We start from the raw sequence: 27,694 nt of genomic DNA, 5'->3' as shown, positions 1-27,694 counted from the left end.
GACACATCCTTATCTAGTAATGTAGCGGTATTGGGGTATCCTCCGAAACAATACCATGAATGCTCCGATTCATGAGCTCGAAATGGACGCTATTGAGGAAGGAAAAGAAAAAACAGAATACAAATATTTGGGTTGAGGCTGATTCCTTAGTGGCAGTAAAGGTAGTGACGGGAGAATATAAGTGCCCGTGGTCGAGAGAGAATCACCTGTTCTGGAAGAATTCAGTGAATGGAAGATCACCCTCACCCACACATGGCGTGAAGCAAATGGAGCCGCAGATTATTTGTCCAAAAATGAGTGCCCAGTTGAAGGGAAAGATATAGACTTGCATTCTATCCCCTCACCCCTCGTTGATTTAATAAAAAAAAGACAGTGAGGGTTGCTGCTATATTCGGATGTAATCGTGTTATCTTATGTTTTCTTATTCATTCTGGTAGGGGTCTTGCCTAACCCCAGTCTGTCTATCAAAAAAATAATAATAATTGCTACATAAAACTTAACACAACTGTTAAAACAGGGATAATGCATTTTTTTATTATAGTTTATGGGCTCAAATGAAGTCTTGACCAAGCCATGATATAAAAAAGTAATTCAAGAACTTGAGAAAATCAATCCCATGGAGAAAATTTTCCTTGCCTCACCTAAATAATTAACAACTCTCAACATGGCAACATTTGTACAGTCAAGTTAAAATATTCTTTACCTCCTTTTTCCTTTTTACACCTTAGAAACTTGTACAGACAGGTGTCTTCTCTGCACACCATCATCTGAGCCTCAGCCTTTGCCTAATTTTAGTATTACCCTCAAACTACACAATGTACAATTTTCAGTACAAGCAACCCCAGACTTATTTCAAATTCAGCTTGTACCTGTCCGAATAGATAGATAGAAAGAGAGAGAAAGAGAAAGCTCATACTCGCCTCAGTTAGCTGTACAACAAGTTTCTTTCCTATGCCATCTAAGAAGGGTATGAAGACTGAAGTCCGATTCTCCTTTCTGCAAGCAACAAGCTGTATTAGAATCGTTGAAATACAGATTCAAAGAAAAAAAAACATTTACATTACAAGCGGGTGGCCCGAGTAAGAAAAAGGGCCGAATATATCATTTCCCTACATTAATTGCAACGTACAATACAAATTCGTAGAGGGCCAAATCGGAATTCACCTAAAGTATTTGAGTTTGTACTGAATTGCATTTCGTTTTAACCATTATACATAGAATGTGGAAAAACTAAGGGGCCGTTTGGATACACGGATTTTAGAATCCGGGATTTCTTCAAAATTGTAGCTAAGAGACAAGAAGAGGCGGACCAGCCGTCGTTTTTTGACTTCTCGCCCTTCTTCCTGTCAGCAAGAGAGTACAAGATCCTCCCACATTTCGAGGTTTTAGAAATCTTAGGATGTAGGAGAGATTTTTAAAACCTGAATTTCTCGCTTAAAATCCAAGAAACGCTGTCAGGACAACATACAGCAGCTTGATCATGAACCCTCTTTTACACTATTTTCAAACTAAAAACTTAGATTCTAAAATCCGCGTATCCAAACGGCCCCTAATTGTTTATAAGAAATCTGAAATAAGTGATAAGTCTGCATACAAGTTAGTTTCCAAATGGAACACCATTGGGCTCCCAAATTCGGATCTATTTATTTATCGATTCAAATTTCCCAACATGTCCTCATCATATATTACAAATTTGGTACCATAATTTTAATCCATTTGTAGGAAGAGGCTAGTGGTATGAAATGATGCAGAGAAAAGGGAAGTCCTCTTGTTTTAGCTCAGAGCAGCGTCCCACCATTCTGCGGGAATGGAAGGCCCCTCCCAAGGCTATTGAAGCTCAATCTTGATGGGTCTAGCATGGGTAACCCAGCCCTGCCGGTATTGGGCGTGTTCTAAGAGATGAGTTGGAAGCAGTCACTTGGGCTTTTTCGGGTCTCATAGGTGTCACGGACTCCAGCGGAGCAGAGGTGCGTGCAGTGCACCAGAGCATAAAGCTTATTAACAAAGAATCTCTACATAAAGTGGTGGTAGAAGGGGACACCCTCAATGTGATTCGATGCTTAGAGGCTCCCATGTTTACCCGTGGAGATTAGCTCTGTACTTTGATGAAATTCAAGATTGGGTGGGAGAAGCGTCTGTAGTTTCTGACACATTAGGCGGTCTGCTAATAGGGTACTGACAGGCTTGCCAAAGAAGGGGTGTCCAAGAAGGGATTGGAGTTTGTTGGATTACCTCCTCCTTTAAGATCCTCACTATGTTTTCTTGATATGGTTTCACAGATATGTTTGCTGTAATTTTCCTTTGTTTTGCTTCTTCGGCATTTGTATCGACCATCTCGATCTGAATTCTCGCTTTGAATGAAAATTGCTACCATTCAAAAAAAGAAATAGGAAAGGGAAGCCGAAATCGGAAGTCCCCACTGAGAGAGAGAGAGAGAGAGAGAGAGAGAGAGAGACACCTGCATGCGGTAGCCCACAAAGTAGAACTTCAGTTTCCATCGATTGTGTTACATAGCTATTTTATATTCTTTTTTTTTAATGGTGGATGTTTTATATTCTTAGTCTCCAACAGCCAAATATCTTCCAGCAACAAGAAAACTGATTAACATAGCAATAGACGCAAATCAATAAACTTAGCAACTAGCAGCTACCTTACTCAATTCATGACCATAAAATATAGGAAACCCAACCTACTCAATCTAAGATCCTAAAAAACAGGGAAACCTTGTGTATCATCACACCCTCCTTGAAGAACAGCCTCGTCCTCAAGGTTGGAAATTTGAAATTGCCGGCGAATCTAATGCAAAACTTCCCACATAGTATCTTCTGGAAAAAAGTTGAACCAATGAACATGTAACTCTGCTACCGCTAGATTATTGCGCTTTAACCATTCGAGGATCCAAAATCGAATTGGATCTAACCTTATTGAACCTTGATCATTAAATGAGGGGAAGATCATTTGATGAGATCACATGCTGTCCCAGCCTTTTATTGAGGTAAGACACATGAAGGACTGGATTAATTTTTCACACTCCATGAAGCTCCAACCTTTGCGCTACTGGTCCAATTTTCTATATGACCTCATACATTTATAGAACCTTCATGATAGCTGCAAGCCTCAGATTCGCATCAATTTAGTATTAGAGCTATAGGTCCCAAGTTCGAATGGCTTATCAGAATGGTAGATCATGGCAGGAAGATCTGAGATTAAGGATCATAATCAATACACCATGAACATTAGAGACATACCATGATTTTATGGAGTTAATGAACGATAATGTCTTGGTTGGGTAGAAGTGTTGGAGACATATTTATAGCGGCATAATCCGGGCTGATGACCGAATGATTTGCATTACTCGGATAACTTCGTTCGAACATGCCTTGGAGTAGTGGCTAACATTGAAGTAGAAATGGACATAATGAGAATACAATTTGACATTCATTGGATTATATGATGGATCAATTTTTAGAAAAGTTGCTCCGAAAACTTTTCAGCAATGTAAAATACTAGTAGGAAGAATGATTCAAGAGGATAAAGCCAAGAAATCCAAAGCTCATGCAATGCAACTATATGACAGGTTCAAGATCCAGAAAATTTAGCAAGCGCTGTTGGTCAAGTACACAAGAGGCAGTTTTCTTCAGTAATCTAGATCTAAGCTTGCATGAGAGGATTGGCGATGCGACCATCACTTAACTTAAAGCAACAAAAGAGAGCCGCAATAGTGTTCCAACAACAATTACAACAGTATGTGGCTTGCTCATGATACTTAAGGATTCATAAAGGGGCCATCATCCTTCAGAGTTGGTTCTGCTAGAAATTAGCCCATGAACACTATGGGGATCAAAAGAGCAACAAGTTTTATCCAACAGGTCTAGAAGAGGCGAATCATTCGGCATACTTACCAGGAAAAGCTTGCATGCTGATCCAAGATGACACTTCTGTCGGCGCTCAATAGAGTCACCAACCATAGTATTTGGACTTCTTGCAAATTTTTACTATTTCATCGTCTACAAACATAATGAAGCAAAGGACCTAAGTTTCTTTCTGCCTAAACTGCCATGATATAAGGAATCCATCAAAAGCGCACCCGGTGATCACATAACTTCAAACCAACGATATGACAGCCCAAAGCTAAATGCGTTTTGGAAGTACTTGATCCTTGGAAAGGACAACCGTATGCGAAACGTGTGAAGATTCTAATTGAAGGACCCGCACCCGTCATGCCAATCATTATGTTTGATGGGTTTGAATCTTTTCAACTGAGGAAGTATGATCGGGACAATCCTAGGGCCCATATTCTAATTTTTATGTGTATTTTTTAATTTTCTCAAGTTATAGGAGGGGTAAAACGGTCTTTTCCCTCAAATATCACTTGGTTTCTTAACCTAGAATTTATCTAGGTACCACAGTCTTTTCCTACCAATATCACTTGGTTTTCTTTTAGTTGTAAGAGCTTAAAATGAGGTCCACATGTTTATTACAAAAATCATAAGTGAGAGGGATATTTGAGTCATTTTAAATTAATCACTTAAATTGTTAAGTAACCACAAGGGCTTGCAACACAAGGGATTCCTAGTTTATTTGTAGTAAGTTTAGATATAGTTCATGTAATGGCACTTCTTAAGTCATTAGGAGCTTACTAAGTCATTTGACAGGTGTCTTGTTACTATTGGTACAAAATGTCAGTCCTTAGAGTGTTAAGAATTTATTTTGAGGAAAGTCCATAAATTTTTTTATTGGCAATCCATAAAAAGGTCTTAAGTTCGTAGGAGTGCTAGTGCGGGTAGGAATTGGGGTTTACAACTTGATTTAAGTTCATAGGAGTGCTAGTACGGGTAGGAATTGGGGTTTACAACTTGATTTGAGCGAGGTTGAGTCATAATACTCTCCGAATCATGAATTTCATGGGATTTGAAATATCTATAAATTATAAAGGGCCATGGCCATAGCTATGCATGATATGGTTGAATAAAATTGAGTTTATACTCCCAAGATTGATTGTCAGCCATTGCTCTATCTCTAAGGGACATCAGTCCTCCATCCTAGTTCCCTTTCTCTACTTCTAATCTCTTTCATTCTCTTCCCATAAAAGTAATCTCCGAATACCACCAGATTCAAAAAAAGCTCGTAACCTTTTCCCTACCTCATATATATTTTTTAAATAGTCATATACATACCTCATATTAACATCCGATTATTCAACTCATATATGCAGGTGCCTATTTCCTAGTTATCCATGATAAACTTGATACCCAGCTCTATTGTCCTTGAATCTTGCAATCTTGTGCTTGAACCATCACCATAACCGAACTTAGAATCCGGTTCGTAAGAAAGAGGTAAATGGCGGAAGATGGAAAGAAAGAAGATAAGACTCCCACTTCTAGGATGGGAAAAGTACCTCCTAGGTGTGGTGACACACAAAAACAAATTTTGTATTCAAGTTGCCTTCTCATGTTACATAGATATTTTATATATCTTTATTCTCCGACAACTAAAGATCCCCTACCAAGTAGAAAATTGATAGACATAGCAATATTACGCTAAAAAAAATAAACTTACGAACTAACAACCTACTCAATTCAACATTCTAAAAAAAGGGAAAATCAGTCCACTAAATCCAAAATCCTAAGAAAAAAAAGGAAACATTTGTTTGTATCACCCACTTATAGCATTCATCAGCATATTGAAAATTCTTAAGACTTCCAATGGTGCCCCCCCTGCAATTAGATTGTGAAACTAATTGCAAAAATATGATGTTTTCTCATCACAAAAGAAACAGAGCACAGATAGTACTGATAAAAGAGTGAAATAGCACGGGAAGAAATTCTGTACCCCCAGCTGCAACAAGCTTCTCTACACGTGCAACTATATGCTTTCCATAAGTGTACTTCTTCAAGGCATTCAAATGAACTTTTATTCGTGAAAGGATCAGCTCACGTTGCTGGTCATCGCAAGTTTCTAGGACTTTCTGTACTACATAGTTAGCAAACTGATCCTTCATCATTGCCTGATATTCCATTCATATGGACAGGGAAATGAGTCATGATGTTAGTCAATGGATACAGGGGTAAAAAAAGTAAATAAGTAAACCTACAATAGTTACCTCTTTTTTCCCATAAACCTACAAGCATTACAAAGAGCCCAATTTATATTGACTGTATAAATGAACACATACAAAAGAGTCGAATAAAAAAGGAACTAGAAACAATGTCGTTCAAAAAGAAGCATTATATAGAACCCAATTTGGGATCTTGAGCCAATGGATACTGATAAAATAGTCCAATCAATGAGAATTTAGAAGCATTACAAAGAAACCAAATGGATTAGGACTCTCTACTTTACTGGTGAAACTTCAATTTAAATTTTGGTATGCCTGCTACAGATTAGAATTGAGATACTTCAAATTAGAATTTGAAGGATGCCATTACTATTCACTTAAAAAGGGAAATATGATGATTTCCTTTTGAGTTCAGTGCCCTTTGAAGGAAATCTAGTTTTGAGTCTTTTGGCGGAAGTTTTACACCCTAAACTATCCTCAGACTAAATTACACTCATCTACTCATCAACTGTTCCTTCTGTTTGTCTACACTAGTCTGCAGCTGTCCAGGTAAATATGAAGACTATATGACTTAAAGATCTTGTAAAGAAATTGTTCATGTACTGACCAGGGGAAAAGAACAAAAGAGCTTATTTACAGATTTGTAGGACAATTTCTACCACTTGAATGCACAAAAAATGAGGAGGCATTGGGCGAGTTAAATTATGTTGTTTATGAACAGCACATTAAAACTGTCGATGCCCATATCTTCCAGTTAGTTTTTAAAAATAGCCTTCAGGAGTAATGAGTTTGAGTCGAACTTGAGTTTTTGCATAGTCAAGTTGGAAGAGAATGGTCAAGTTTTTTAATAGTCAAGTTGGAAAACCCAACTCATTCTCACTGATCAAACAGGTAAGCACTATGACTTTTTAGCCTACTGCTCATTCACATGACTGGAACTCAGAGTTCTTACATTCCATTTCCATTTAAATTATCATAAAATAGTCCCTGAGACTATAAATTCACTAAGAGCATTTCTTCTTATTTTTATGAATAATGGGAAAAAAACAGAAATCTACTCCAGAAGCTTCATGGAGAATTGGGGCTCAGTGCCCTTCCACTTATACACCTGATTACTTTAAGCTGTAAACTCTAATCCTTGTTACGACCAGTATCAAGGGAAGTAAATGTTCGATCAAAAGAGAATCTTCACCAAGGCAACATAGACTGTCATAAACGTGCAACCTGCCCCGTTCTAACATAATTAGACAGCAATTTCTTGTACAAAAGCTGATTTATATTTTGTAGGAATCCATGTTTTACCCCAAAAGAGTTGTCAGTAAAAAGTCTGTTCCAAAGTCATGTCACATAACATGTTAGCAGTCATATAACTACCATGCATTATAGCTGGAAGGATTGCACATTTAAAAGGTATCTTGGTCAAATTTATGACACCGTGCTTTTTCCAAAATTTTCAAATTTCAAATAAATAAATAAAACGGTTGTAACAGGCAGTCAGCTACACCATGTGAATCAAAGAAAGTCTCATCTATCTTTTATTCTTTCCTGTCACATTTTATCGGCACTTTTCCCTTGAACCTATTTTGTAGAAACAGCTACGTTACTATGGTGAAATTTTTGGTTCCTCTAACACCCAAAATTTACGTGTTACCATCTCTAAATTTGGCTGTATTTCTTAAATTTTGGATCTGATGGAATCCTTTTTCATCTGTCAGCTTGACCGGCAACAAAAACATATCCAAAAATGGATGTAACGACAAAGCTAATCATAGCATTGCAAAATACTGAATTAATCGCATCTTCTTCAAATACCAATAAAACCCCTATTCCTTCTTTACTGGAAAGCAAAGGGAATGAGTGTATAACCTTCATCATTGTTTCATCGGTTTGGCACAAGATTAGCCCATAGTATATAATCACAACTTTTTAGTAATGAATCAAATGTCATTAACATGTCCAGCTTTCCAGGCCCAAACACTGCATGCCCACACCAACAGGTATGAATATGTCCAAGATACATAATTTCAGTACCACAAACTATTTGGACACGCACGAGCGCATACGCATGCACATGCTGTGCAAGCAAAGAAAAAATTAATTCGTGACTATAATGGAAAAAACAAGGTTACTTTCTGGATGCCAGAAAATGCATATCTAGTCATAGCCATGGTTTTAAATTTCGGTTCCAGTACCAATTTCGGCCAAAATCCGGCAAAATAAAAAATAATAATTAGTTATTCATTTTGGAAATTTCAGCCAGAATTTGAGATTCCGCGAAATTTCAGTTTCAGTCCAACCGAAATCCTAAATTTTGGTCCGAAATTTCGGATTTCGGACAAAATTTAAAACTATGGTCAGAGTAACCTCACCAATTTGCTTAATGCTAGCATGCCATCCCACGGAAATAAAGGATGCAAACTATCATTAAATAAATGTCAAGCTTATTATAAAAGGCAGAGCTGGCAAACCTGCAAAGGCTCATTTTCATCAGTGGTGCCAAGCATCTCATTCACCAAAATCTGACGTTCGACAGGACCACCAAAAGTTAAACACTTCTCAACAACATTTGAGGCAAACTTCTGTTGGCTCATCTTAACTATCTGTCCAGCTAATTTCTTGATTATGGTAGATCGCTCATGTGGCTTTCCATGCTCCAGTACGTGCTGTTGAAATCCAAGTGATATATCAGAATCGGAACTCCACCTTCACATATAAATAATGAGAAATGCCAGTAATGGACACACCTCAGAAACCGAGTAACAATGAAGGAATGGGTGACTCGTGAGCATGGAAATATGTGGAGCACAGGTAATATGTTTAATGGTAATACATTCAAGGTATATATGATAGGCCGGTATGGATATCTGACATGTCAGATTTTAGTATATAGTATATACTGCTATTTGAAAACCAAGATAGGGTAAAAATCCAAATAATCAACAATTTGAAAAAAATAAGAAACCTGATTTTTCTTTATAAACCGGGAAGAACCAGCTGGTCAATGCAAACTGGAATTGTCTGGTCCCTGATAACATGGAAAGCAGTTTCTAGGGGCTAGTGGACCAGCTAAACTAGTGCTCCATGTTGAACCAGCCAGTCTATTCTGGTTACTAAAAACATATGTTAAGGACTTACCACGAAGAATTTTTTGAAGGACCTTAAAAATATAATTCCTATTAGTTCAGAAAGGAAATTTTTTGGACAAGCTCATTTCTAAAGAACAAGGGTCGGAAATTTTGAAATTTTTTGTTATGTAATGATTTTATTAAGAGAAGATACGTGAGATTTATGCAAGGTTATATATTATGGTTTCTGTTGCGCTTTAGATCACCACAGAAACAAAAATGTTTTCGTTTCACTGAAAATCATGTAAAGCCACAGAAACGTAAAGAAACATACGCAAATGGTATAATTTTAAGATGAAACTTTAAGAAATGTTGGAATAAGCACAAATATACACTTAGAAACCATCAGATAAGCAAGGCAACTATCCATAATGGTTTAAAATAGAACACCTGGTGACATGCGCTGTCCCGCATGTCTAATAATTCAGTACACACCACATTTCACATGTAATTCATATAAATATTTATACATAATACATACACCATATTTCACATGAATTCATATAAATATAATTGTGGAACACATATTGATATAGTATATCACTAATGTACTTATGGTTGTTATTTCGATAACTGTTTTGGTTTCAGTATGTCTTTCAATAGGGATGGAAATGGAAATATTTCGGTCGTTTTGTGCCATTTTTGGTGGAAATCTAAAACCATGGATTTATGTTTCTTTCATTACGATAGATGCAAGAGCATAATTGCAATTCTAGAGGGTATATTTAAAATCCCAAGAAAATTATCTATCACAAACCTGAACAACATAATTCCCATATTGGTCCTGTGCCAACATGCAAACACATTGCAAAATCTCATCCATCATGATACGTTGGGTTTTTTGGTCATCGCAGTGCTCCAATACCCTCTGAGACATGACATGCAAACCGTTGGACGTCTTTAAAGCTTCTCTCAATCAAATTAGTGATTAGAATCTACACACAGGTCCCATTTCAAAAAAAAAAGAATCTACACACAGGAATAAATATTAGAACGGAATAAGGGAAGTGCAAAAACCTGTATGACACGACAGCCGTACGGGTGGGTGGACAATGTCACAACTTGGTCGTAGAATGATGAGATTATAAACTGAATTGCGTCTTGAGGGATGCACTCGATACACTTCTGAATGACATGGTTCCCATTTTGGTCACGCACACACCTCATGATATGACCATCAAGCTCTGAAACCATTTTAGTCTGCTGGTCCAAATCAACTACTTCAATTGCCTGCATCATTCAATTCCAACACAGACTGGAGTTACAATCAGCTTAAGTAATAAACTTGTGCTAGTGAGCATTAGAAAGTACAATAAGAAGCAACAACTTTTGCTGGAGTTACAATCAAAAACTATAACTCAAGGCACATAGAACAAAAGTACCTTCTGAATCACCCGACAGCCATACATTTGAAGGCTAAGTGTCAATACATGCCCGGTAAGCTTGTTGGCCAGTTCTCTTCTCTGGCTTGCAGATCCATGTTCAAAAAACTGAGGGGGGGGAACAAATTATTAGCTATTGATGTCATGAATCCATGGTATTGAAGAACCAAAGAAAGGTACCTTTTGGATAACATAATTTCCAAACACATCAGTCATCAAAGAAAAAGCTTGAGGAGTGATTTCTTGGAACACCATATTCTTCTCTTCTGCTGTGGCTGTTTCAAGCTTTTGCTGAATGAACCGGCTTCCATACTGGTCCGCACTACTCACAGAAAAGTTGGAAAAAAAATTCTTTAGATATTTGGATAAAATTAGGGGAGAAGAGAGATTAAAAGGGCCATTAAATAAAGAGAGCATTAAAAGGGTCTACGTACCTGAACTCAACAACGTGACCAGCAATCTCTGAAAGTTCAAAACATTTGGTCTTATTGCTTTTAAATTCCTCCAGCAAGGAGGATGCAAAACTTTCATCTAAGCTACCAGCACTATCTGAATTCCAAGAACCCATGACACCTCCAGCCAAGTTTCTCAGGCCAGAAGGAAAACGCATGTTTCTGTCATTGAGTCTAATTGGACTACCAGGTACAACAGGAGATGCAGGAATAACAGGACTTGCTAAGGGGCTACCTGGGTATGACATGCCAAGACCAAAAGTAGGATTGCCATAGTAACCATGATTTAAACTACCAGATTTACCTAGAAAGGGGACGTCATATTGAGATTTCTGTGGTGAAAGCAATGCCCCAAGGTACGCTTTCTGGAGTCCAAGTAAATCCATATAATTACTGCCCATGTAGTTCCTGTCCATGGAAGGATCACTAAAGCTAGCGGCAACTTGTGCGGAGTACTCAGCTGTCCGCAAATACTGAATATAAAGAGGATCCATAATGGGCACCTGATTCCCAATTCTATTGAGATTTTGCAATTCTGCTCCCAATGCTCTAGAGTCAATGTTAGGGCCGGCAATTGCAGATGCTGCCGCAACATTTTCAAACAAAGGAGGCAAATTGCCTGTCCCAAGTTGACTGGCCATCATGGACGGTAATGATGGATCCATAGAGTACCCACCCAAACCATAGTTTGCAAATGTTCCATTTCCACTATCTGCATGCTGATAATGAGCCGTATAACCTCCTGAATACGAGTTAGTAGAAGAAATAGAGGGTTTATGAAATTCTGCTTGTCCATCAACCATCAAAGGGGAATTTTTCTGGTCACTCATAGTTCCATTGCTTTTATTAAAATCAGTATATGGGGGCTTAGCCGACTGAGGAACAGAAGGAAGATAAAGTTTTCCAGATTCAGATTTTTTCATGTATGGATGTTGCTTAATATGATTTTGACCACCTTGCAGATCAAAAAGGAAATCCTGGTGACCATCAATTTCCTGTTGAATCTGTGACTGCAAATGATTTTCATCATCTACCACACCATTTCCTGATAGGTTCATGCCTGACAGAGCACCTACCAGATCTGCAGACTCAGTGATACTTGAGGAGCCATTAAAGGATCTTGAATCATTGATGCTTTTCTTATCTGTAGGACCAAGTCTTCCTCCGACAGGTGGTAGACGAGGACTAGGAGCCCTTGCCACAAACTGTGGATCAGGTGTGGTGCTTCTTGACAGAGATGCGCCTAAAGCCGATGCAAAAGTATGAGAAGTTGATGCACCAATACTTTGCATCCCTGCCATACTTTGAACATTAGCACCAGATCCCATCTCATGATGTAAATGAGCAATCTGGGCTTCAGAAGAACCTAATGTTTGGACACCATCATCGAAGGCATTTCGGCTTGCGGGACGAGATGGGTGCCCTGAGATGGGAGTTGCACGCCCCAGATCATCCTGCAGTTGACATTACCCTTCAATGAGAGAACTATAAGACATAGTCTGCAAAATGTACATCATGCTTTACTGACAATAACAAATAGCAACATTCCGTATAAAATATATGGAAATGGAGAAAAAACAGAATTTACCTAATATGTCTAATGGAATCAAATTCATTCCTACATGCATTTTATTTCCTGTCTCGGTTAGGGGGAGGGGGATATAGAAAGAACAAGGTATGATATCAACTACTTCGAGTCCATCCAATGCGTCAGCTATTGTTATTTCATATCACCTGCTTTCTTTACGTACTATTCTGCTGAAAACGTAAGCATGGTTTGGGGAAAGATCTTCTTCTCCTATTGCAAGCAAGGAAATCATCCACTCCAACTGACTAGTTCCGGGTTCAAGTCCCGTCATATACATCCAAAAGGCCGTATGCTTAAGAAGAAGCTTGTACAGTTTGGGAAAGGTTTTTTACCCAAATCATGGGCAATGATTTCAGCACTCCCATGTTTGATAAAGATGCGCGACGTATCTTGTCGTGTAGTATTTAATGGGTTGTCAGTAGAATATTACGGTTCTCAAAAAGTGCTTTCAAGCCCTTTAAATACTACACGACAAGATGCCCCGAGCATCTTTATCAAAACGTTGGAGTGCTGAAATGATTTCCCCAAATCATTTATAGTTTTGGAAAGGGTTTCTACTAATGAGAAAGAAACAGGGGTATCATCTAATCTGAAAGGTATCCATTGCACAGATTTTCTAAATCTTTCCAAGACAACAGTTGTCATCTTTTTCATTAAGGTTATTAAGGTCTATGACTTTGAGCTGTCACTTTTCATTCAAAAGATCGTTCCCAGCAAAAATAATAGAAAAAACAAAAACAAAAACAAGAAACAAACAAATACAACATCACATTAGATGCTGTCATGTTGTCTGAAGCTGCAATTACCTAAACCCAATGTTTTTATCAGGAATCTGAGTCAAACTTATGCAGGAAGGGTATGGGAAGATCATGATATATGCTGCTCTGATATCAAGTTGGTGTGGGACGATCTATGGGAGGAACATTATGGGTGAAAAGGATGGGTGAAAATTAGGACTAAGACTAATGCAGAATAGATTCAGAATTTCAGATTCTGTACCAGAAAAACAGTTTTTCCTCAACAACAAGTATATCAGAAAAGAAAAGCTTGCTCATTTGCAAGCAGCAGTCCTCAATTCTTTTTGAGATTGTGTTTAATTTATATATAAAAAGTAAACTTAAAATCAACATACCTAATAAGACTACGACTAATGCAGAATAGATTCAGATTCTAAATTAAATGCACTACTTAAACAAGAAGAATTACATTATCTCCACCTCAACTGAAAAAAAGAAGAAGAAGCAACAAACGCATCAATATATGTGTAATAATAGAAAAACAGGATGCTCTATTACCAAAAATTAAAATTTTTACAACAATGAAACTCTCACCATCCCATAAAAACAAGTATAAAGAACAATCAAAGTGCTTAGATATATACAGAGAGAGATTGAGCGAAGTCCAAAATCACCTGAAATATATCAGCGAAGCTCTTCTGTCTGCCCCCAAGCGCCAACCCCGACAACCCAATCAACCCATCACCTCCTCTCTCAAACCACTCAGAACCCTGCGATTTCCTCGAATCCACCTCACACTCTTCTTTCTGAGAATTAAATCCCGGCTGCAACGAAAACAACGACCTGCTACCCCCATCATCCACCTTATTCACCTTCCTCCTGTCTCCTATCCCTCCTAAACCTGAACCTCCAGCTTGCAACCTCTGTGCCAATCGCCAATCCTCCTTCGATAAAACCGGCGGTGGAAGCCGCGGATTCAGATTCACATTCGAATAGTAATAAGATGGATAGGCCGGATCAGACCGGAGCTCCTCTTCAGACAAAAATCCGTTACCGTTTTTACTGCCGGGAAAATCCGAAAAAGTGGCCTCGGATCCATGTCCGAATAGTCCTCCGACCGCAGAGAGCGAGCCTTCTACAGTCGGAGGTGCAGAACCGCTTCTGTAAATATTCAGCTCTCTTTCTCGATCGATCGACTCTTTGCGCCTTTGCTCTCTGAGCAGAAACCCTAGCTCCTTCCCTAAATCTTCACTATATGATCCTTCGTTGTTCCCAAGCATCGACAACATCTTTAAAGGACTATCAGTAACCATTCCACGAAGAACAGAAACCCTAAAAAGAGAGAGAAAACAAGAATAAATCTCGATTATGCTGGTGTAATACTCTTCTTAGCTAGGGTTACAAAACAAGATCAAGTCTCGATTGTGCTGGTGCAATACAGTTCTTAGCTAGGGTTAGAAAATAAGATCAAATCTCGATTGTGATAGTGCAATACTGTTCTTAGCTAGGTTTAGAAAACAAGATCAAATCTCGATTCCGCTAGTGCAATACTCTTCTTGAGCTAAGAAAAATCCGATCTTTCATCATTAGAGCCGCGATTCAGATCGATTTCCCATAGAAAATACCTAAAACAAATCGGAAACTCAAGTCACAAAGAAGGTCCGAATTCGTTCAGAAACAGAAAGATCGAGAAGAAAGTAACAAAATTTTACGGTTTAAAGTCGAAAAGGTGGAGAATCGAAGATGAGTTCTGCCATTTTTCTACTGTGGCGCCTGCTTTGGCTCGAAGGTACAAAAGAAATGCAGGGAAAAAGAGAGAAGGATGATAAGCACAAAGGTTTGGGAGATTTAAACCGTTAGATCATGAAAGGGACGGCACTGATGGAATTTGTAATGAGATTTGCTCTTAGGGTTTTATTTTGTCTTAAATGCTGTTTAAACAAATGCGAGATGATAAATTCGCACCCGCCGTAGCATAATTCGCACCACTGTACGGTGTATTTACATCAAAAAGCGCTATATGGTGCGAATCATCCTACAGGGGGTGCGAATTTATCATCTCCCTAAACAAAATGCCTTTTTCTTTTGTTTCTAAATTTTCTTTGAAAACGGTTGTGTTAAGGAGAGGTTAATTTAGAAATACGGAAAAAGAAGAGGTAATGATGATTTAAGTGTTTTCCTCGTGTTCCAAAATCCGCAATTAGAGGTGCCACGTCAGACGTTAGTTTCGCTCTGCTGCTGGATCGGTAAAAAGACGAAAGTACCCTTTAAATACTCCTTTGTGAATTGTGGACCTTCATGCCAATATGGCATTTATTTTCGTATCTAGGATTTGTCTCGAAGCTGGTGCCTAGGACTGTCAATCGGGATGCGCAAGCTCGAAGCCCGCCCGTTCGGCCCGCTAAAAGCCCGCCCATAATTAAAAAGAGAACAAGCCAAACCAAGCTTGGTCAAAAGTTGAAGCCTGAACTCTAATTTGGGCTGAGCTTGATCAAGGGTCGTCCAGCCCGTTATAGTCCCAGGCCCGATAATATATTTACTATATAATTTTTCAAGATTTTTTATGCCCTTAAAAATCAGTAGATATTAATTAAATGGTTACTTAAACATTAATATCCTATAGGCTATAGTTTGACATTAAATAAGTTTTTTTCTTTCTTTATTTTACCCCTCTTCAGCCCACTTAATATGATGATCCAAACCGTTGAAGTATACAAATTGGGCCCCTCTTCAGCCCACTCCATATGAACGGTTTGGATCATCATATCCTATAGGCTATAGTTTGGCCTCAGATTTATTAAATGAATAAGACAAAATCTGGTAAAAAATCAATCGGTGTGGCTTTTCTCACATGCCAAAGCCAACAAGTTTAATAGCTTTCTATGAAATTGGCTTTTCAATGCTTGCCTTAGTCTTTTCTCGTGCAGAAATAAGGGGTGATGGGCAAGCCCGAACTCGGCCCGAAGCCTGTTGTGGAGTTTGGGCTGAGTTTGGGCAAGCAAATTTTCTCATTTAGTCAGACCCGAACTCAGCCCGAAGCCCCTTATATAGACATGGGCTGAGCTTGAGCACCTCAGGCCCGCCCAAGCTCGGCCCAATTGACAGTCCTATTGGTGCCTGTCCAATCTAAAGCCGTACATGTGGCAACTCGGTAAAAAGATGAAAGTACCCTATAAAATTTCTTTGTAGCATTTAGCGTTCTTTTGTCTCGTACGTTTTGTTTGGAAGCTCAATCTGGTGCCTTCCATCTAAAGCCGTACACGTGGCACTTGTAATTAAGTCTGAATTGCTCAGAGAAAAAAGGGTTTTGCTAACGAGTGCCTAGAAAAGGAGGAGATGGCTAACCGGGCTTTTGGCTGCAGGTAGTATACCTCGCAGATTACTGGTATAAGTAGTCAATAGAGGGAAGACAAGCATTTGATATACCAAGAATTTACCTCGTAGAGTAGTGATAAGTAGTGTTTGTTTGCCAACCTCGTAGAGCAATGGGAGGGAGTGCCATTACCAATACAGAAAGATGAAGAGAGAGAAGGAACAGAGAGATAAAGCAAAATTTTCAAAGCCAAATCCGGAGGGGATCTAGTCTCCAAGGATTTCGATGCTACATTAGCAACCTAGCAACATAAAGTTGAAGAAAATTGCTTTTTTTTTTTTTGCTTGGGAAATCCTTGAGGATGCCAGGCATGTGGCAACCTAAAAGAGGCTGCACTCGTCAGCAAAACCCTAGAAAAAATAAATTCATGTTACAATGTGATTTTTATTGCTGGTTACACTTTTTGAGGCATATTTTGTGAAGCAAAATAATATTTCCGCCCCTTATCCAACAAATATCACTGTCTTTTTCCAAGAGAGTGACTCAATTTCCACACTTTTTTTGTCTTTTTAATGATCTTTCCACCCCATGTCTAGCATTTCACTTTCTTTGCTTGTGTTTTCGTTGAAATGACTCAATTTTCAAACATCTGTTTGTTTTTTATTAAAAAAGAAATGATGTAGAATGGGTCCTCACCAGATTATGTTTAGTCCATGAGATTGAAGCTATGTTTGCATTCATGTTGTGTGGGAGTATCTAATAGACATATGAGGGGTAGTTTTGTCCGTATATTAGCTAGGGTTAGTACAGATTGGAATAATTTTGTCATTTTAAAAACAGAAATTGAATTGGAAATTGTAATTTTGTCATTTTAAAAACAGAAATTGAATCCTAGTATGGTTGTATTCTCTTGGAGTGCTCTAGGTCAGATGTATGAAAGAAATCCCTACATCTTGGCTTCCTTATTGTATGAAAGGTATATCATCAGTTCTTAGAAGAATTGGTAAAAGCTTCAATCTTCCCCACGATTGGAACCATATTCTTATTTTCCCATACCCACATTCCTTGTTAAAGTTGAGATTTCTATCATTTTCATCAATAGATCCCATTACTATCAATGCTTATTGCAAATTTCAGATTGCTCCTTATCTCTCATTCAACGAATATAGGATTGTAATTTGGAATTTCCATTTGAATGTGGATCTAATCCCTTTATATAATACTCATTTCCTGCTAATATAATGGTCTCCCATTGAATTGCAATAGTTGCTATTGCCACTTTATTCACTGTTGAAAGAAACGATTGGCTGCATTGAGTTAATACAACTTCAATTTGTAATGAAATTACAGTATCTGCATTGGTTGAATGGGAAAATGACTTCATCAACGATCTGATGTGATGAGGCCAACGACTTAATTGAAAATTACGTGGGTGAAATTGGATTTGGGAGGTAGACATTTTTGGTCACTAGTGTTGTAGAGCATATGGGAAATTGAATGGGAATCTAACAAGAGGAGCTGGTCACGGTTGGTATGAAGTCAAATTTGACGACATGTTCGAAGAACTGTTTGTAGTAGTGCCACCTTTCAGCCATTAGTGTAAAATTATAAGAAGATAAAGAAGATTTTCACTAGTATTGAATGAATTACAAAGATGCCAAAGAGTGTTTATATAGAACACTCAAAAGATAAACATGGAAAGATGAAGAGTAGCTATGGCAAGAGCTAAAGAAAGAAATCCTAACAAAGGAAAGTGATAAAGATAGAAATCCTACCTATACTAAATCTACTCAGATGCCAATCTAACCAAGGTGCCTATTCTACCACACACCCAAATCAAGGATGAATCTCACGTATTCTAACATGCCCCCCTCAAACGTATAGGGATTAGAAATCTATATACATTTGAGAGGAATGCTAGACTAACAGGAGCCCTTGCAAAAAAACAGGGAAAGGGCACCCTCATTGGTCAAAACCAATTTAGGATGGTGCAGATGATACTCAAGCCTCGATGGGCGAGTAAGAATGGGTCACTATGGACCAATGTTGGAATGGGCAAGAGATGTGTCACAATAGACCAATGCCGAAATGGGCAAGAATGAACCTCGATAGGCAAGAATGGGCCACAATGGGCGAGAAATCATGGGTCAGCAAGTACCGATCTTCATGGAATTTGACTATCTCTTGCACGAACCTTAAAGAATAGATGCCCCTCAACTGAGTAGAGTAATAAATGCCAAGCAAGTACCTCGAAGAGATACCTCAACTGAAATAGGACAGAAAAGGGATGGAATAGAAGAATAAAAATATAAGAAGCGACAACAAACAACGGATGATGGCGGCAAAAATCAGTAGCATTCTAACAAGCCTTCTAACAAGCTCAACAATATTATGGATTTAGAAAGTGCGGGAGTAAGTATCAAATTTGGGGGTTTCAGATAAGGCAAGGTGGTGGCTTCCAAGAGAATAATGGGGTGAAAATATCGAAATTGTGATTTTTTGTTTGCAAGAAACCATACGAGATCAATTGTCAATCATTAAGGGTGGAGATTTTATAAAAGACAAGAGAATGGTCTGTTAGGTAACAAAAAAATGTGGAGTGCAAATTCCCTTATTACATTCTCCCTCTAATGGCAATGGTATGATGTGACAGAGAAGCCTCATCATCACTGAATAAAAGTAACTTGGAAAGTGGAACGATAATTGACAAAGAAGCAAGGGATGGAGTTTGCAATGGGAAGCCATGGATTCCTAGATCTAATGGGGCTGGGTGGACGGCCAGATCAGTCGTCCGTCGGAGAATGGCTTGCGAGGATTTTGCTCAGGCCAAGGGAATCGATGGCACTGATACCATGTAAAATTATAAGAAGATTTTCACTAGTATTGAATGAATTACAAAAATGCTAAAGAGTGTTTATATAAAACACTCAAAAGATAAACATGGAAAGATGAAGAGTAACTATGGCAAGAGCTAAAGAAAGAAATACTAACTAAGGAAAGTGATAAAGATGGAAATCCTACCTATACTAAATCTACTTAGACGCCAATCTAACCACACTGCCTATTCTACCACACACCCAAATCAACGGTGAATCTCACGTATTCTAACAATTAGAAAACCAAAGCTCACATCATGATCCTAATACCATTTCATTTCCATGGTCTATTGGCAAAAACAAGCAACTGTATGATTGTTTTCACAAAACTCCCGGACAATGAATAAGTTTAGAATAAACATTCGGATAAATTTTAGAGAATTTATATAAAGCCATTAGTCGGAGAATAAATTTAGCAAAATCAAATATCTTCTTCTAAAAGATCTCCATATCCAACACTTACGACCATTTGGGCAATGCCTAGATACTAAAATAACAAATTAGACCCATCTTGGAATCCCATGGAACTTTAAGGGGCCGTTTGGATATGAGACGACAGGAGGAGGCCAGCCATCATTTTCGGATTTCTCGCCCTTCTTTATGTCAGCAAGAGAGTAGGAGATTGTCCCATATTTCCTGGTTTTAGAATTCTCAGGATGGGGAAGAGATTTCTAAAACTTGGATCTCTTACTTAAAATCCAAGATTCTAAAGATAAGCAAAACGGCCGGTCTCCTTCTCTCATCTCTCATCTACGATTTTGAGGAAATCCAAGATTCTAAAATCCGCATATCCAAATGGCCCCTAATAGTCTCAAATAGGAGGATTTCAACTACATTACATGTAGAGTCACAAACAAACTCAGAAGCTATGGAAAGTTCTTGTTCTCTCATCCAGAGCAAGATTGACACTCAAAATCTATCAGAGAACTGTACCTTGACATTTATTATTTACTTGTCTCCACATATCATCAAACGGACATGATCTAGAGATATTTTGATATGTCTCAAGGCAAAGGTGAGGATAGTGCCACCTGGGCAGATGACGTGGCAAGAAAACCCCCTGAAGAGGCAAAGAAATATGAGCAGCAGATGGCTCAATCGAAGAGCAGCAGATGGCTCTATTATGAGGGTCAAAAGAGCAGCAGATGGCTCTTGTGTACGTTCTCCAACAAAGCAACAAGAGGCAACAAAAATATGGCAACCAAAATTTATTCCAATAAAAGATTATAAAACGTTTTACAGAGGCGATATTTATAGACTTTTCTTGGACTCTCCTTAACCTATTCAAACTTAAATTCCAATCCACTTGAACGTCCAATTCAAAAGGAATTCCTAAAATTTCTCTAAATCAAAATCCTAAAAGATATCAAAATTGTCCAACTCAATCTTCTCCTACAATTTCTCAGAGATCAAATCCTACTCTAAAAAGAAGTCTCCTATGTCTAACTCTTAGGAAATTCAAATTCAAATAAAAAAAGGCTAATAAATCAAAGGTTAATGATCAATGTGGACCGTTGATTTAAACGATGTCTTATATCTTCCAATCTGACTGTTGATCAAGGTTCTGAGGATCTTGACCGTTGATCTTTGTCATCGGGCGAGATGCACCTGCATCAGATATCCACACGCAAGAGCATGAGGCAAAGAAAAAGGCCTAGTGCGTTGGATGACCACGTGATATTATGAAAAAGCATAACAGAATTGGTTAGAAAATATTCTTAAAAGGTAGAGGAGACATGGCGAAAAGGGGGGGAAAAATATACTCAGCACTTTCTTTCTTCTAGGAGGTTACTACCCTCGAAGTAGTATTACTTTCCTGTAAATCTCTACATTTCCTTCATCTATAATTCCCAAGCAACTCAGTAGTGCTGCTTTTAATTGAATGAAATTGAGCTTTGGTGGTTCTCTTATTTGGGTCTTGTTCTTGATAAATCCTGATTATACATCAGAATTTTTATGGGCCAAAGCCAACTCCAGACCCTATTGGTATGTCACTAATGGGGAGGAAGTCACTAACCTAAACAAAGGTCGCCCTAATCATAATTGGAAACGGGGAAACAACAAAAACATGACTAGATTCATAGTATAAATTGTCGTGGACTTCATGCCCCTCAATCGCACATCACCTTCCTATCAATTATGTAAGTTTCGAACACATTGACCTACCAAATCATTGTTTTGGGTGCCTCAGATCCTAGAAAGAATTATTAGCATTCCCCCCTTAAAAATTATAACAAGCTTATGGCTCCCAACTCCATTAGAATTCTCTCTATAAACTAAGCTTTCCCCATAGCTTTAAAAGTTAAAACTACCACGATCACATTGATAGCAAACCATGTGCCCAGTCAAAATTAAATGCTTCTTGAGAAATATAGCAAAAAACTCCATCACAACAAGAGGCGTCCATAGTGCTACATCAATTGAAACAACCGCTGCTTGCCCCTTTGTACCCAAAACACGTAAAACTATTCACATATTCCTTTTTCTGTATAGGTGCTTGTTATGTTGGAACTAAACATCGATCAAATATGCATTACTTCGAATTGGTGACCTTGTTGAAGATGTTTGGGGCTGTGGCCTATTATGGCCGCAAGTAGTAGCCATTCAAATATGTGGGTCCTATTGTACATTTTTTTGTGCATGTGTTCTCATGTATCATATAATGCCATGTTTTAATAATTACACTAACTAACCTTGCCTTCTTTTAGTAAGCTTTCAAGAGCTTTTTGGTAATTGTACTAATGTTTGACAGCTCTTTAAATAATAAAAGATAGGGATAATTACATTTACACACCCTCTAGTTTCTGACACATCCACTTCCACCCCTGTAGTTTCAATTTGTTTAAGGTTTGCCCCCTCAGCTGAAGATTCATCCATAGATTGAAGGGTTAGGATGATCTGATGGAGCTGATTTTTGGGGCACACCCTATCTATGTCAGGACCCATCAAATGAACGCTTTGGATCATCCAAATAATGTGGGCCCATACCCGAATACAAACACTACCAAAAAATCATCCAAATAATGTGGGTCCACATTGTTTGGATGATCCAAAGTGTTCATTTGATGGGTCCTGACATAGATAGGGTGTGCCCAAAAAATCAGCTCCGTTGGATCATCCTAACCCTTCAATCTATGGACGAACCTTCAGCTGAGGGGGCTACCTTAAACAAATTGAAACTACAGAGGTGTATTTGTCACGTTTTAAACTAGGGGTGGAAGTGGATGTGTCAGAAACTAGAGGGGGTGTAAATGTAATTATCCCTAAAAGATAAGGTGAGCTAGTGCAATTATCAAAACATGGGGTGCCATTATCAGTAGCCTATAAAATATCTTCTAGAATTGTTTCTGACATGGCAGGACGAGGCAAAACTAAATTGTTTTTGGCAAACTAGGTGATGATATTGTTATGTCATTTTTCTAACCACGAAAAACACCTTACAATGGTGTAGATTACAGAAACTTTTTTTGTCTTTTATCATATGGAATTAATCTTCCCTACAATTCCCTAATCTGCGAACATTTCCGAATGAGTCACTAAAAATTATGATACGGAAAAAATTAACTATTTGAAAACTATTTCCCCAAAGGGAAGTGATATATTCGCCTCTATTTTTAATTGGGAAAGCGCTCTCTAGTGTATCTGTCACTACTTTTACACTAGAGGGGGCTGTCCCGAGTAAGAAAAAAAATACACCGGGGCAAATATATCGTTTCCCTTCACCAAAATCCCTACATTCTACACCAATGCTTAATTTAATCACGTATAAAATCACGAGGGCCTAAAAAGATACAAAAAGAAAAAGAAATGGGAAAAATTCATGCTTTTAGACCTAATCTGGCGGGCAATTTTGCCAGAAAAGAAGTCGTATCTAATGTCTATTTAGATGAAGAGAAACTGGTTAGAAATGTGAAAGTTTGAGAAAGCGTTATTTAATATTGTATACTTTAACACTTGCCCCTCATCCTCATGCATGGCCCCTCTTGTTAGGGTTGGCCGACACGTGGCACATGTGGCTCGTCTTTTTGGGTTGGCCATTACATGTGAATTTTTAATAGCAAGAGTTATTAATCCAAGACCTTTGCTCCAATCCCATGTGAAACAACCATTACTCCAAAAGCTTGAGCCATTGGAGAAGACATTATTTAATCTTTTATACTTCAACAAGAAATCCCCTGTCTGAGTACATGGTAAAAGGCAAATATTGGGGTCCTGCAGAAGAACATGTTTGTAAAATCAAGAACATTGAACTTGTAGAACATCATGTGGCGACCCTCATGGTCTTGTCCCCATCTGGAAAGGACATTTCGCGCGTACCATAAGTTCGTGTTTGATTGGCAGAATTTTCTAGAAAAGTTTGAAAAAAGGAAATATTTCTAGAAGTTCATGGTTATTATTATTTATGTTTTTCAGAAGAATAATGATAACTTGAAATAACCTGATTCAATTTTTATCTAGAGGGATCTGCTTGGCAATTTCGTGGCTCACTTTTTCAAAAGAGAACTGCCACACATGCTCACTTTTTAGTAGATTTTGTCTTATTCATTTAATTCATCTGAGGTGGCTGTTCTCTCCAACAAAAGTGAGCCCCGGAATGGCTTCTGTGAAATTTCCTAGCAATCCCAGATATTTTATATATGATTTGTATTAATTTCCATGGAAATACAGGATTATGTCACCTAATCATTTGTTTTTCTCCTCTCTAGATAGTCCATTTAACAAAAATCTTTTCCATAGGATGATCCTAACCTGGCATATTTGACATAAAATAATATGATCAAAGGGAATTGCTAGGGTCCATCCCAAAAGGCATTTCACGGAACGTCTGTTGCATGAGAGAGCAGCCTAATGACAGAATCTCTTGTAAAGTGAGCCTATGTCGCTGCTCACGCATGCTACAGACGTTCTACGAAATGCCTTTTGCGATGGACCCTAGCAAATCCTATGCTCAAAATTTTACAAAATTTACACTATAGGAACCTCTACACCTCTATGGTTGGAGAAGATTTTGGACACGGCTCACCTGTGACCGTTCTCTCCTGGGAAATTGAGCCATGAAATGGCTTTATCTGAAACAGCCTAGCAAATTCCTCATATATAATATCCTCTAAAATAGTTGCTAAAATAGGAGGACGAGGAAGACATGAAATGTTTTGTGCAGACTAAGTGATGATGTATGTGATTTTTCTAACCACGAAACACACCTTTCAATGGTTTCATGACTACCGAAACTTTTTTGTCGTTTAGGCAATGTTTGGATTGCAGAATATTTTGGAAAAGTTTGGAAAGCAAAAATATTTCTTAAATTTTCTATTTTTTCTGCACATGAAAAAACATAACTTAAACAAACCCTATTCAATTTTTATTTAAAAGGACCTTCAATTTATGATTATATCCCTCTAGATTAACCACAATCATATTATTTTCTCTCTAAATTGAGGAAAGAGAAAAAAATCCTGAAAAATCCTTAAGAAATATTTTCCTTATAAATCCATGATCTGCAAATATTTCCCCATTAGTCATTGAATATTATGATTAGGGAAAAAAATTAACTTTTGAAAAGTATTTCGCAAATCCCTATATATTAAACCAAGGGAAATGATTTCTACACTCCAATGTTTTGATAAATAGGCACCCCAATTTTTATCGTGTAGAATTTAAAGGTATGTCAGAGAAATATTACAGTTCTCAAAAAGCTCTTAAAGACCTTTAAATACAACACGACAAACAAGTGGAGTGCATGTTTATCAAAACAGTGGAGCGTTGAAATCATTTCCCTAAAGCAATGCTTATTTTGGCATAAATGCCATTAAATCACTTCTAAAATCATGATTGCTTAAAAAGAATTTAGCCTTAGTATTTCTCATGTTGTTTCAAAATAAGGATGTGGGTCAAAATGCAGACAAAGCAAATCCCAGTCGACTTGGCATTTGCGTAGTTGAGTACTCGGTCGATACTGTTATCTACTCGGTTGACAGTGCCGTAACTCGAGGGAGTCAAAGGAGTTTAGATTGGTTTTGTTGGGAAAAACATGGACCAGAGAGTCCACCATGACCCGGGGGCCAGGGTTTCAAAACTATGGTTTCTCATATTAAAAGTTTAATGATAAGTGATAACACCATAAAAAGAAGGTGTTCCTAGTAAAGAAAGGGGAGTGAATGTAAACCAAGCACCTTCTTAGTGCTCTCATTAAGAAGTGCTGTCATTGGGCTTCAAAGATACAGAGTGCCACTTGATTATAGCACGTGCCAGAGTAAAAAAGTACAGAGTGGTGTCACGTGCATGAGGAGAAACACAGCATGCTTTGCTCAAAACATGGCACTATAATAAAGACTAAATTAAAAGCCACATGGCACAATTTGCTCTAGTAAAAGCACATATTGTAAGGCGTAAGTTGTGGTCAACAAAAGGTTACTTACAAATTCTAATGTTTTGGAGGCATTCTTGTAGATCATGTCAAACCCTTTAACCTAAATCATGATCCAAAACCCATATCCAAAGTGCTCCAATTCTATATTTTTCATTTCTTAACGTTAAGTTGATTTAGTCAGTTCCGGTGTGCAGCTTAATTGCATTTTGGCTACAATCTCTGTCCAAACTGAAAATGCTATTGAGTTACTCAACACCCCCCTGTTTTGAAAACAACCCAAGATTTGAAAAGAAGCCCTCTGATCTCTTTCCTTCTTCTTTTTCCCTTTTGTTTATTCTCTCCTTGTGGTGGTGAAATTACGTCAGAGCTGCTTTGAACCAGTTTATGTTCGTATGAATAACAAATTTGGTCAACAGATGTGGTCATATTCAATGTGGTTGGCCTGCTCTAGAAGCCAATAAGACTTCTCTTCATAACACTTGGAGCTCTGCAGGGATGATGAAAACAAAAATTTCCTTCAACCTTTTTTAAGTTTCTTTGTTGCTTGAGTCAGACTACATCTAATATATTATGTCCTTAGAAAGTCACAGCTAACTTCATATTCACTCTTCCTGCCCACGCCCAGGAGACAAGGCCTAGTGAGATCCTAACAGACCCTAGCCAGTTACATTTGAAGAATAATAACTCCATACCCAGTGGGATCACCTAGCTGGACATTAATGAGGTGCAGAATAGTGGATCCCTCCCTGTGGATGGGTTTGGTTAGAGACGGTGGGACCCACCCATCAAAACATGAGGTGTAAATGGTGGGCTCCAACCCATTAAAACATGAGGTGTAGAATGGTGGGCCCGACTCATGATATGCATGTGGTGTAAAACAATTCCATGAAAAAAAATCCGAGGTCTAGTTAGTTTACAATTTTCCTTGAAAACAGGGCAAAAAAAAATCATTTTGGGAAACAATTCTTGTGAAAGAGAAAATCTAAGAAAAAAGTTTTCCAATAAAAATTTTCTAGGAGAAGGAAATCGAAAGGCACATGTTTATTATATATTATTGGAGGAATGCTAAACTGAAGGGTGCTCCGGCAAAAACTAGCCCCAAGGCCTTCCTCTATGGCATTTAAGATTTTACTGGCTAGAAAGTAAAGGAATAAGAACTGCACATGGGTTACGTTGAACCAATGGTGCCCCCCCCTGCGACTTGTTTGTGCATGGACGCCCTTCAGCTTAGTATTCCTCATATTATATAGATAGATCGATTAGGAACTATGAGTAAGATCATAGGAAATAATACAATCCGTTTGGTAAAACTCTGGAAGTACGTTAAAGTTCTTCTGTATAAAAAAGGTTACCCCCCACTTCTTGCATCTGTACAACGCAACTGTAGTCGTCGGTGGTTCAAAGAGGATTAAAAGTGTTGGAAGAATCCAAAGTCAGTAGCTACTAGAAAGGGGGGTTGAAGGAGCTTGCAAAGCAACTTCTTCGTGAAAGGAGCTTTAGAAGACCAAGAAAAGCATCTTATAGCTGTGGAGGAAGGCACAAAGAAGACTCGGAAAGCTCTCTTTGAATCGAATTGACTCTTTCTCCTTTTGCAACACAGTGAAGATGCCCCAAGGCTTGGCTTTATTCGGCTATGCGCGGACGTGATTCATGCAAATTAAAAGTCCATTATTTTTCAGAAAGTGTGGCCCACTTTATAGAATGATACAAACCGTTCATTTCTTAGGCAACAACAAAGGTGGATTGTACCTATAAGATCATGTCCAAGGATGATCCTAACCCTCCAATATGTA

At 38.1% G+C, this 27,694-nt stretch overlaps 1 protein-coding gene across 5 annotated transcripts; it reads right to left on the bottom strand.

The window, feature by feature from the left end:
• Nucleotides 1-617: 617 nt before the first annotated feature.
• On the bottom strand, nucleotides 618-15,203 carry LOC143849433 (pumilio homolog 2-like). Of its 5 annotated transcripts, none has more exons than XM_077358433.1 (11): nucleotides 15,055-15,203; nucleotides 14,017-14,967; nucleotides 11,000-12,471; nucleotides 10,746-10,887; nucleotides 10,566-10,673; nucleotides 10,201-10,413; nucleotides 9,941-10,051; nucleotides 8,527-8,721; nucleotides 5,833-6,007; nucleotides 3,249-3,392; nucleotides 1,078-3,108 (listed from the first exon to the last, which is right to left on the bottom strand). In XM_077358433.1, exons 2-10 carry the CDS (start codon nucleotides 14,653-14,655, stop codon nucleotides 3,352-3,354), a joined length of 3,096 nt encoding a protein of 1,031 aa, XP_077214548.1. In that variant the 5' UTR covers nucleotides 14,656-14,967; nucleotides 15,055-15,203; the 3' UTR covers nucleotides 1,078-3,108; nucleotides 3,249-3,351. The 5 variants fall into 5 exon arrangements, with proteins under 5 accessions (XP_077214553.1, XP_077214548.1, XP_077214549.1 ...); XM_077358434.1 differs by having other exon boundaries at nucleotides 14,017-14,674; nucleotides 14,838-15,164; XM_077358437.1 differs by having other exon boundaries at nucleotides 14,017-14,674; nucleotides 15,055-15,124.
• Between the last annotated feature and the right edge of the window lie 12,491 nt (nucleotides 15,204-27,694).

The sequence above is a fragment of the Tasmannia lanceolata genome, unplaced genomic scaffold (assembly GCF_043159265.1).
Source record: "Tasmannia lanceolata isolate RefF3 unplaced genomic scaffold, GAP_Taslan_0.1 ptg000018l, whole genome shotgun sequence".
In the NCBI taxonomy this organism is placed as follows: Eukaryota; Viridiplantae; Streptophyta; class Magnoliopsida; order Canellales; family Winteraceae; genus Tasmannia; species Tasmannia lanceolata.
Note: the sequence above shows the minus strand (reverse complement) of the source record. Positions and strands in the feature narration are given on the sequence as shown.